Source organism: Cuculus canorus, chromosome 3 (assembly GCF_017976375.1).
Source record: "Cuculus canorus isolate bCucCan1 chromosome 3, bCucCan1.pri, whole genome shotgun sequence".
Lineage (NCBI taxonomy): Eukaryota > Metazoa > Chordata > Aves > Cuculiformes > Cuculidae > Cuculus > Cuculus canorus.
Window position 1 is genome coordinate 43,784,949 of NC_071403.1, and position 12,529 is coordinate 43,797,477.

Consider the following 12,529-nt stretch of genomic DNA (forward strand, 5'->3'; position numbering starts at 1 on the left):
CTCTCTCAGCCACTCCTCATAAGACTTTTTCTCCAGCCCCCTCACCAGCTTCGTTGCTCTGAGAGAGTTGGGCTTGTTCAGCCTGGAGAAGAGAAGGCTCAGAGATCTTAGAGCGACCTTCCAGTACCTGAAGGGGGCCTACAGGAAAGCTGGAGAGGGGCTATCCATAAAGACTTGTGGAGACAGGACCAGGGGGAATGGGTATAAACTGGAGAGGGGGAGATTTAGACTGGACATTAGGAAGAAATTCTTCACTATGAGAGTGGTGAGACACTGGCACAGGTTGCCCAGGGTGGTCGTGGATGCCCCATCCCTGGAGGTGTTCAAGGCCAGGTTGGATGGGGCCTTGGGCAGCCTGATCTAATGGGATGACCCTGCCCATGTCAGGGGGGTTGGAACTAGATGATCTTTAAGGTCCCTTCCAATCCTTACTATACTATGATACTATTTGTTATTTATTATGCCTATAAACAAAAACATGCATCTACAAATACGTGTCAGGAACAGTAGCTGCACAGTCACTTAATTATAGCAAATTTACTCTTAGGAAAAAAAAAATACAGAATATCCTCTCACAGAAACAATGCAATCACAAACTACAGCAAATTGTGGGAACATCATAGAGACTGCAGGCAGCACAAAGCTGCAGTTCAAACACAAATTCCTCACATACATTGCTTGTATGATCTTAACTCAGGCCACTTCTTGCACATATACTGTTCAATTACATGATGTAATTAAACCAAGAGGAAAGATGGGAGAGAGCCACAAAACAGTGAAGTAAAAGCCAAGAGGTTCATAAAAATCATCACATTACATCTCAGAGACAGGGGCATGGATATTGGTATAGATTCTATGTCTAATCTAAAACACACAACTAAAACAGATCAACTAAGAGCAATCACCTACATATAAACACATTTGTACTGAGTCAGAAAAAGCAGTTAGGCTGGAAAAGCAGCTCAGAGAATAGGCTGGTCTCTGGAGTAACTCCAGACAGTTGCTGACCTGAACCTGACCTCTTCAGTTTAAAGCATGAGACAAATGAGAAGGCTTTTTCTCAAAACAGATCCAAGGCTGCATTACAGTAGCAGGGCTGAAGAAGCACTCTTCCCTGAGAGCAGACCTACTTGCAATAATGGCTTGGTAGAGGCAAGAGATGGGAGCCAGCCAAGATATGAACAGGTAGGCTAGCACACAAGAATTGTACAATGAGCTAACCCCAGGTCGCATCACTTGCCATTCCTGTTCCAAAGCTGCCAGCAGGGACAATGCCTAATAATCACACTCCTTTCCAAAAAGACTTCTCAAATATGTATGAATGGAACCTGGAAACACATCAAGTGATTTGCCCTGGGTATCTGGAAACTCAGATAACCAGATTTAAAGAGGTACCTGAACTTCTTCCCATAATACAGGCACGACTTGAGAAATTAGGAATGGACACTGCCAGCTCACTGAAGGGCTGATATGTACTGGTTCTAAAGGACAATCAGCTTACAACTGAATTTGTAATGAATGTACATGTGATGTGGGCTAGTTGGGTGGGATGTTTGAGAAAATTTCCACACACTAGTGAACCAATTTTACTGCCATTGCTCATACAAAACTACAAAGTATAGACACCAAAAGCTAGAAGAACTTTAATTTACAGATAGGAGATGTTTGGAGAAGTTTCATCAAATTTTAACAGAAAACACTGAGGAAACATGTAGGTCAGGTGTATCAACTACTAGCAGTTTTCCTGTTTTAAAACCAGTGGAAGCCTCAACAATTATTTAGTGCCTTCCAGTTTATGAAAATGAAACAGACCCTGGAAAAATTTTACAACCAAAATTCCACAGGTTGTGTTTTACATCTAAGACAGAAGCTCAAGTACTGAATAAGTCAGAAGAAACCTGTAAAACTTCCATCTTACTCAAAAGAATACAAGACCTGTCAAATCTGCAGACAGACACCTACTACCTCTACCCTCGCAAAAGGGTTGGAGTCTGGATACTCCAACCTGTTGGAGACTTGAACCTGTCATCCAGGGCCTTATGAAGAAAGGGAAGGAGTGGATTCAGCAAGGTAGAAAGCAAAAAGCCTCAAGCATATAAATCTATTGCAGCCCTGCCTTAAATACAAAACCTTAGTTAGCATTTCATGTGCACCCCAATATTATAAGGTGGTCAGACTAGAGTCTAGGTAGGAAATTCTTGCTTTTCACCCAGCAGAAAACCTCACTGACATTTTCTGAGTTAAACACTCTATTTTCTGCCATGAAATTTAGATTGAAGAGATGATTTCCGCAATGATATTAGACAAATCAATCTATCTGGGTAAAATAGTCTGGGCATTGCCTGGTCCAAGGCTTGCCTCGTTCTAATAACTTGTAATAGGTGATACAACTGCTAAAAAATAAATATGGTGATGGCCCCTGAAGGGATACTAGCAAATTCATTCTCTGTGTCCCAACTGCTTGTGTTTTCAGCCATGCCTCCAGGCCTCATACGCACTGCATCTGTGGCTATTGAACAACAAAGCAGACCTTTCACTGGCCACAGCTTATGTTGATCTCTCTCTCTCTGTTACAAGCCCCTCATTCTTATCAATTGTGACTTCAAACTCACCAATGTCATCCAACCATAAGGTCAGGGTGACAGAATCATTCCTAATCTGCATGTCACAAGCTAAGGCCAAAATCTTTTAAAACACATCCTTATGTGTACTGCCCAAACAGACATGTAAGCATGGGACCACTCAGAAAGAAAAAAGGTCAGCACATCCAGAACTATGCCGATTACTGAGATAAAATTGAAAAACAAAAGTTCTACTTGCTGCTTAACATTGTTTATAAAGTCTTATTCTTATATCAGTAAGTATAAGTCAATACTGAATTTGAAAATCTATAAACTTTTCTGACAAATATGGATAGAACAAAAGTACTAGTAGACTTCAAATGAGTGCATGTCTGCGTGTGCTACTTTCTTTTTACCAGTTTTACATTCTACATAATTTGGCCATACCTTCAAATTACAAGGATGAATTGCTGGTACCCAAACAACAAATAAAAGCCACATCAAAAACAAAGGATATGTGCAGAAAGACACTTTATACTAATTTTTTTTCAGAATGCTTTCTACAATATATTTGACTGATCTTTTTTCCATTAAAGAAGGTAACCAAACAAAACTTGCATGTGTGCAAACTCACCACAATATTCTCTTGAGAGTGAAAATTCTTTTTCTTTGATTTATTTCTGTCTGTTAGTTCAGCATGACGTCTGAAGATCTCCTCAAAGCGAACTTTGGTTTTTGCCTTTGCCTCACTTTCGACTGCAAAAAGAAATATATCGTATGATTCACTAGCTCAACCATCACCATTGCTAAAAAATCACTTTAAAATTGCAAAGGACAACAATTATTTACCAAGAAGTTTGCTTGGTATTCAGTTAACAACAACTCAAACCACACTATGATAATTCAGCAACATTGTACAACTGCTGCTTGTTGCTGAAGTCTGCACCATCTACTCTGTTTCCTGAAGAAAGTACACTTTGAAGAGCACACAAATCAGGATCAGCACAAAATCTGGGCCAGCCAAAAGCAGAGGACAGGTCTTTGCCTTCACGGTTTATGAACAGCAGCACAACTATAAAAGAGGTGGACACAGTGTCTCTAGAGGTAGCAGCTCTAGGTTCTCACCAAGTCTGGAACCCAGCAAAGAATGCCCTTGAAACAGGTCTGCAAGAAGTAGAAGCATGCACAAATGCTGCTATCAGCAGCATTTCAGCCTTTGAAGCAGTAGGTGTTCTAGCCCCTGAGGTAACGCTTAATTTGTAGATAAAGAATTAAAAATGCAATCTGGCATACCGCTGAAAAAGGCTGTTGAATCCTCAGCTGCAGCATATTTATTATTGTAATTACAATTTTTACAAAAGCTGCCAAATTTAACATAATAGTACTTTGAAAATCAACAATAAGCATGGACTCAATACAGAGCCAATGCAACATTAAAAAATTATGGACAGAATAACTCCTATAATTTGTATCTAGTTCTGACTATAAAATATATATTGAAAATGAAACACAAAGTATTCTTACCTGCTGGCATTTTCAACACAGTTAGAAGCTGCTCAACAGACCAGCTGCTTCTTCCTCAGAATTCACCATTCTGTTTAAAGTAATTAACAACTTTCATTAACATAAATGGTCCATAGACAGGAAAGTAACAATTGAATGCATGCTAATTAACACCATCGACGAGTACGGGTATGTCTTTCAGGGAAATACTCATTTCTAGACTATTTGTCTGAACTATTAGAAGTTCTCTGCCACCAACTCTTAGCTTAAGATTCTCAGCATCTAATACTTGTTATTTTAGAGAAGATAAAACCTAACACTACAGCAGTTTAAATAGCTACATATTTCTGGGCAATAGCCAAATACTTCAATACTGCAGACCTCCAGTCTTCTAAGAAACGCTACAGTTTATTTAAATAATAATGATCCATCCAGCCATCTATATTAAAGCCTTTCTAATTGCCTTCCTATCCTGACAGTATCACCAAGGAAGTCACATTGTAGCCAGCTGATAGCTTTGGATGCAAAGATTAATACCTATGAGCAAATATAAATTTATTATAGAACTCTAAATATTTATGTTCACATAAAGCATTTATATTTTACATAAAGCAGACAAGCAACTACATGAAACTCATTTTTCTAAAGGAAAAAAAAATGTTAGGCCCTCCTGATTATGGAGAAAAGCCTACAAATGCAATCCAAACAAAGCTTGAAGGCAAATAAACATCTTACACAGCTTTATCTTTTCATCAAGAAAATTCAGAATGTTTTACAAAAATGTCAATACAAGAAGTTGTTTTGTAAACAGTGGAATTAATGAAACTTAGCTTTCTATAAGTGTGTAATATCCCCCTTAGCCTTCCATGCAATAAACTATCATACCTACCTCCCATGAGGCAATGGCTCACAAATTCTCCCTAGGCAACACCTCCTGTTTGACACTACTAACTCGCATTCACCAGACACCCAGACTACATCTTTCCTAACAAATTAAAATGTAGCATTAAATGCTGCCAGGCTATATGGTTGCATTGTCCTTAGCACTATCTTGGTCCAAGCCACCTAACACTCACCCAAGAAATTCCTGGGAGTTAGTAGGCATTATTACTTAATAGCCAATTTGCATGTGGCCACTGATTTGGAGCTAAGAGAGTCTAATAGCATTACAGCAGGCCATATATACCACTTGGCTTCAACACTAAAGATCACTCTTGGGTACGAACACCTTATCAGGATAGGAAAGAGCCAAGGCTACGCTTATATCCCCAACTATCTGCACCATCCTACCCTCAGATGCCTCTCCTTTCTTTCTATTCTTGCTTCTTCAAGAAGCCACAGGCTACATACTTCCAGGTCACTTCACATTTGTTACTTACCATAATTTGTTCTGCTGGCCAAACCAAAGCCAGTTAAGGAAAGAAAGGCAAAGCCTTAGGGTTGGTTTGGGATTACAGAAATGCTGATTAGGCAGTTGCCAGGTGTTATTAGTTTATTTCAGCTCTGAGGTAAAGCATGGATACTAAGTATCCAACAATCTAAGGATGTTTGAAATGAGCAAGAATACCCAGAAGGGACTTCAAAGGAAGGAAAAAAAATATGTTTTGTTCTGTACTATGCTGCATCAGGTCACTGACAAGGCAACAATATTGTCAAGTAACTAAAATGTGTTTGATTCTTAAAGCAAAGCTTTACTGTCACTACTAAAACACTAACAGTTAAAAACAACACTTCTTAGAAGAAATAAAACCAGAAAACATTGTTGCAAAACAAATCTGCTTTTGCAATTTATACTTAGTTGTACCAAAAGGCCATTTAAAAAGTACTACAGTTACTAAGTGCTGCTTTTCAAGTAGTCTGATCACAATTGGCTAAAAAATATAACCTGAAAGAGTAGAAAACTAAATACAGTTATAAGGTACAACGGATTCTATCACTCTAATCATTCACTAAGGATGGCAGGAACATGGAAAAGTCTCTTATGATTAGTTGAGTGATTTTGGCCTCCTCCCCGAAAACCTAATTACAAACAGTAAATGAAATGCTGAAGGACTCCTAAGTGCCAAACAAAAAACATGAGAGACAACATAGAAGACAATAGCAAAATAAAGCACATAACTCTTCCAAGTAAGGAAATAATTTTATGGTCAAAGGTTAAATAAATCACATCACCAAAAAAACCCACAGTAAATCAATTCTGCACAATACTTTTTCTTATAATGGAACAAACACCTTTACAAAGGCTAGGCTTACCTCATGTCTACTAGCACTCTATAAAAGGCATAGATTTGCCAACTTAACCAGTGAGTGCATAATTTTCTATTAACTGCTATTTATTCATTAAAAGTCTATATCTATTAATTTTATTGCCACAAGAGTACAGTACTGTAATGGTAGGGCTATTATTTTACACATATTTCAAATTTAGAATTACATGACCTTTGACACATGACCTTTGAGTGCATTAAAGCAACTATTAGACTTGTGTAAGTACAAATCATTAATCAAGAAGGATAAGACCAAGGCTGTTTACTCAGTGTAATCTCACCTTAAAATAGGAGAGATTTAATGATACATCAAAGTTCAGCAGCCACAGTTATCCAATCTGAATAAGCTCAGTTATCATCTCAGTTTTCCAATAGTAAGGCATCAGAAAGCTTTAGCTTCAGAATTACTGCTGATATTTTCCCCATCTTTGGCACCTTTTGTTGGTCAGGAGGCTGAAAAGTCTGTCTGCCCTGATGGCAAAATTATTATAGATTTCAGTTCTGTACAAGGAAATACAGATGACTTTCACTGTTTACTACATTTTAAACCTCTGTCTTAATTTCAATCATAGGATCACAGAATGGTTTGAGTTGGAAGGACCTTGAAGATCATCCAGTTCCAACTCCCTGCCACGGGCAGGGACATCCCACTAGATCAGGCTGCCCAAGGCCCCATCCAACCTGGCCTTGAACACCTCCAGGGATGGGGCAGCCACAGCATTTCTGGGCAACCTGTGCCAATGCCTCACCACTCTCATAGTGAAGAAATTCCTCCTTATGCCTAGTCCAAACCTCCCCCTCTCCAATTTGTAGCCATTCCCCCTTGTCCTATCACTTACTCCATGCCCTTGTAAACAGTCCCTCCTCCTCAGCTTTCCTGTAGCCCCTTCAGGTACTGGAAGGTCGCTGTAAGGTCTCCTCGGAGCCTTCTCTTCTCCAGGCTGAACAACCCCAACTCTCTGGGTTCTCATCAGGACCAATTTAAGTATTTTAATTTCTGAAGCGGTATTTTTCTCTTATGTAGAGGAGCACCGCTAAACAACAAACATACGAACAAACACTCCCAGCACACACCGTAACCGGACCAACCGACAGGATTAATTGCATTTAATGTACAGATGCGAGGGAGGCATCACTGCTTTGGGGCTTAACGCGTCAGGCACGGAGAAGCCCTGCATCTTCATGGCGTGGGCGGAATTAGATGATCTTTAAGGTCCCTTCCGACCCAAACCATTCTGTGATTCATGGCCCGCGGGGTCCTCACCTCCCCAACTACAAAACTTGTGCTGAGAGGAAGGGTAGGGGCGAAACTCAAACCCGCGATAACCGAGGGGTCACGGCTTCGGGGGCCCCCGAGACCATCAGAGCGCACAAGCCCCGCCGGCCTCCCCAGGACCCCGGGTCGCTCCCAGCCGCCAGCCCCGCGTCCTCCTCGGCGGCTGCCGAGCCCCCCGCCCACCAGGCCGGGAGCGGGGAGCCGGAGGCAGGGAAGAGCGGCGGGGAGGCGTGCCCCAGCTTACCCGCAGCCGCGCACGAGGGACCCCCCCGGGCCGTACGCGACTTCCCCGCCCGAAGTGCTGGCCCCGCGCCTCCAGATCCAGGCGCCCTCCCCCGCCGCGAGGCAACACTCACGCCGGCCCCGTCCGCCTCCGTGGCGGCTGCTGCGACTGCCCCGCCTCCCCCCCTGTCCCGCCAGTGGTCTCTCCCTCACCCCGCGCTCCCCCCTCCGCCGCGCCGCGCAGGTGGTTTTGCCGAACACAGCAGCGGCTGCCAAGGAAACGGCGCACGCGCCGCATGCGCGCACGAGAGCGGGAGCGAGACGGGTTGGGGAGGCCGGGCGGAGGGAGAGCGCATGCACATAAGGGCGGCCTTGTGCCGGAGGCGGGGTGGGGAGATGGTGTTTGAGCGTGTGCGTGAAGCTCGCCGGGGTGGCTGCGTTTTGGGTTGATGCTGAAGGTGGGGGAGAATAAACTCCGTAAGACTCGGTTTTGAGTTTTAGAAAACAAGCATCCTTTATCAGGCCTGGGTAACACGAGGGAGCGATCTCTGTCAGTCGCATGCAGCGAGACAAGAGCTGGGGGCAGGATGTATTTCATAGAATCGTAGAATCATAGAATGATAGAACAGTTTGGGTTGGAAGGGACCTTAAAGGCCATTTAGTTCCAATCCCTCTGCCATGGGCAGGGACACCTCCCGCTGGATCAGGCTGCCCACGGCCCCATCCAACTGGCCTTGAACACCTCCAGGGATGGGGCATCCACAGCTTCCCTGGGCAACCTGTGCCAGTGCCTCACCACCCTCACGGGGAAGAAATTCTTCCTTATATGAAGTCTAAATCTGCCCCTCTCCAGTTTATACTCATTGCCCCTAGTCCTATCACTACAAGCCTTTGTGAACAGTCCTTTCCCAGCTTTCTTGTAGCCCCTTCAGGTATTGGAAGGTCACTATAAGATCTTCTCGGAGCCTTCTCCAGGCTGAACAAGCCCAACTCTCTCAGCTTGTCCTTGTATGGGAGGTGCTTCAGCCCTCTGATCATCTTCGTAGCCCTCCTCTGGACCCATTATTTTATATTATATTTCATGCTTACATTCATATGGATAAATTGTCCCAAGGACTCATTTTAATGTTATTATGAACCTCACAGCAGTCAAAACTCTTGCTGACTTGGAGCTGCCTCCAGCTCTGCCTGACCTTGCATTTGAGATGAGGAGAGGCTGCAGACAGAAGTGGTCACAGCAAACATGTCTGTTCAGCACAGATCACACTGCACACAAGACGTTATCATCCAAAGAATGAACAGTGTCTGAAAAAAAAGTCTGAAAGAAAACATGCTGTCAGAGGGTCATTCTGTCTTTCAAAAAATAGTTACTTAGATGAAACTTCAGCTTAAATTAAAAAAATCCCACTTTTTGTATTAGGACCTACTTCTTGTATCAGACTCTTGCCGTCTGTGCTTGGAGGATGCTGTGCTTGAAAAGGCAAATGAACTACTTTCTGCCACCATGCCTTGGCAGTTTATCCTGTCAGTGTTACAGCTCTTCCTCCAGCACTAAGCTCCAATTTACCCTTACATTGGAATCATCTCCCCAGGGAAGCAGTAGATTCTACTACACTGGACATGTTTAAGGCTCAGAGGGTCCTGGGCCATCTCACTTAAACTATATATTGTCTAAAAGGTTGGACAAAGATTATCCCTGAGGTCCCTTCTAGCCCAGCACTCTGTGATTCTGCCATGTGCAGTGAGACAAGAGCTGGTTACAGAATATGTTTCCCACTTACATGCATATGTATACATTTTCCTAGAAATCTTATGCATATTCTATTACTTTCCAAGGACTGATTTTAATGTTATTATGAACTGCACAGCAGTCAAATGTCTTGCTCATTTGGAGCTGTCTGACCTTGCATTTGAGACAAAGACTCCAGACATCGGTGATTACAGGAGAAGACACATTTGTTCAGCGTAGATCGTACTTCAGACAAGATGTTATCGTCTCCAAAGAATGAACTGTGCCTAGAAAAACACTGTTTGAAAGAAAACATGCTATCAGAGGGACATTCTGTCTAACTTTCAAGAAAATACAATTACTTAGATGAAACAACACTACTTTAGCTTAAACAAAAATTCCACTTTTTGCAATAAGAACTACTTCTTGTATCAATTATAGAAGATATCTGGTCAGCACAGATCATACTTAACACGAGACATTATCTCTGAAAGAACAAAGAGTGTTAACAGTGTCTGGAAAAACACTGTTTAAAAGAAACAAGAGGCTGTTAAAAGAAAACATGCTATCAGAGGGGCATTCTATCTAACTTCCAAAAAACAGCTCCCCGGTGGTGCCTCCTGCCCATGCCAGGGGGAGGCGTGAAGCCGTGCCCACCGCAGGGTGAGACCCGGCAGGGCTGGAGGAGGTGGGAGCAAGAGAAGACAACTCGGAACAACTGTGCAAGTTACAGTGTGAGGTTCAACGAGGCCAAGTGCTGAGTCTTGCGCTTGGGACACAACAAACCCATGTAGCGCTACGGGCTTGGGGAAGAGTGGCTAGAAAGCTGCTTGGTGGAGAGGGACCTGGGGGTGTTGGTTGACAGTGGCTGAATATGAGCCACCAGTGTGCTCAGGTGGCCAAGAAGGCCAGTGGCATCTTGGCTTTTATCAGAAACAGCGTGGCCAGCAGTACCAGGGGAGTGATTGAGCTCCTATACTTGCCATTGGCGAGGCCACACCTTGAATACTGTGTTCAGTTTTGGGCCCCTCACTGCGAGAAAGACATTGAGGTCCTGGAGCACGTCCAGAGAAGAGCAACAAAGCTGGTGAAGGGGCTGGAGAACAAGTCTTATGAAGAGCAGCTGGGGGAGGTGGGTTTTTTTAGCTTGGAGAAAAGGAGGCTGAGGGGAGACCTTATCACTGCCTACAACTGCCTGAAAGGAGGTCGTAGAGAGGTGGGAGTTGGTCTGTTTTTCCAAGTAACATGTGATAGCATGAGAGGAAATAGCTGAGGTTGCAGCAGGGGAGGTTCAGACTAGATATCAGGAAAAATTTCTTCACTGAAAGGGTTGTTAAGCACTGGAACAGGCTGCCCAGGGAGGTGATTGAGTCACCATCCCTAGAGGTATTTAAAAGATGGATAGATGAGGTGCTCAGGGATATGGTTTAGTACTGGACAGGTTTGGTTGGAGTTGATGATCTCAAAGGTCTTTTCCAACCAAATGATTCTATGATGCTATGATTGTATCACCTCAGCGGAGGTGCGCTGGGGCTGCACCTCATACTGGCTATTTGAGAGTCTCTTTGCAGTGGGCTTTTTTATGGCTTAGCATGTTTAGTTCTCTAAGAGACTCATTGTCATATTAGGAAGAAAAAAAAAAAGTAATGGTACTGCTGGACTCCCCCATGGCACAATGCTAGGGAGAGGGCTATAGTGACAGGGCTTGAGGGTGTGTAGTAGTGTATCTACCATATAGTAGAATCACTTGCTTACAGATGAGGGAAGAGCCCATAGTCTTAGGTTTTTAAAGAATAAGGGTTTGAAGAGGTAATCCTTTATCCTCTGAGGCTAGAGCGGATAACATAACAACTGAAACTGATCTGAGGCGGGGTTTTTAGAAGCTTGGTCTTGTTGACGTTGTGGTTAGTGTACCACTGAGATGGAAGGGACTGTAAAGCTAATGCCATTGCGGGACCCTGTTTGCTAGTAATTTAGGAAGAAGCTTTCTGAGGCCAACTCATAGCTAATTAGGCAGGAGATGGAGTTCCCTTCACTGTAGTGAAGCTTTCAGGTTATGATTAAAGTTCTTCTAATAGTTTGGACAGCAGAGATTGCAGGGTGGTGTATGGTATATTGCTGGATATGGTAAATGGATAGGCTTGTGGAAAGTGAGGCAGGTTGAAATGGAAAGTGGTGGATCTTTTATTGTAAATTACAAAGAGTGTTGTCAGTCCTGAAATTATGCCTCCTTTGAAGATTAGGATTGGTGTTAAATGAGAATTTTCTGTGGCTCACAGGAAAGAGGACTGAGATAGGGGTTGGTGCTCACCGTGTAAAATCCCAAAGTACGTAGAGCTGTAATTTTTAGAAGTGTGTTGGGCTATTGTCAATAGCTTTATTGACAACAAGGCTGAAGAAAGCCCCTCCAGGGCTTGGATGAAAGCTGAGCCTAGCAGAGTGAGTGGCATATGGCAGCTGGCAGGCTCAGTTATGTAATTCAAAATTCAGTCATTTTTAATCATTGGCATAGAAAGCAGATTGGATATTATCTTTGGATTTGACCTGTCATCAGCAGTAATGGGCTACAAATCCTTCTACATAAACCTGGCACTAAACATCAACAAGTTTTCCTACTGCTGATACAAACTCGTGTCAAGTTTCCAGGAATACTTGTTTCATGAGAACATCTTAAAGAGTTCTGGGGCCATTTAACTTATGAAAAAAATGAGGTATTTTTGCAGTCTGAGTTCTATAAGCAAGTAGTAGCCAGGCCCATTTTCCATGACAGAGAATTCCGTCTCACCTCTTCAGGTGACTTGTTTAATTAGGTTTTTGAGGGGAACAGGCAGAAGGAAGTAACTGGAGCTCTTAATCACAGAAATAGATTCTGTGATAAAACCAAGAATATAAGTCTATGTTGAATTTAGTGCCTTCAGCCTGGGATAGTTAAAAATCGCTGTTCTGGAGTTAAGTATTTTCCAGATGCAAA

The 12,529-nt window shown here is 42.9% G+C and overlaps 1 protein-coding gene across 5 annotated transcripts in view; it reads right to left on the bottom strand.

Annotated features, from left to right (window-relative positions):
* Positions 1–7,982, bottom strand: part of AHI1 (Abelson helper integration site 1) — a 91,202-nt gene extending 83,220 nt beyond the window's left edge. For 2 of the 5 annotated variants that reach the window (XM_054062507.1, XM_054062512.1), the window contains exons 1-3: positions 7,852–7,938; positions 4,086–4,155; positions 3,196–3,317 (exon numbers count right to left, since the gene is read on the bottom strand). In XM_054062507.1, the coding sequence (XP_053918482.1) occupies positions 3,196–3,317; positions 4,086–4,095 (132 nt within the window). In that variant the 5' untranslated portion in view covers positions 4,096–4,155; positions 7,852–7,938. Of the gene's footprint in view, positions 1–3,195; positions 3,318–4,085; positions 4,156–6,612; positions 6,786–7,170; positions 7,214–7,851; positions 7,939–7,963 lie in introns of those variants that run through there. The other 3 variants (XM_054062509.1, XM_054062511.1, XM_054062508.1) reach the window with 3 other exon arrangements.
* Between the last annotated feature and the right edge of the window lie 4,547 nt (positions 7,983–12,529).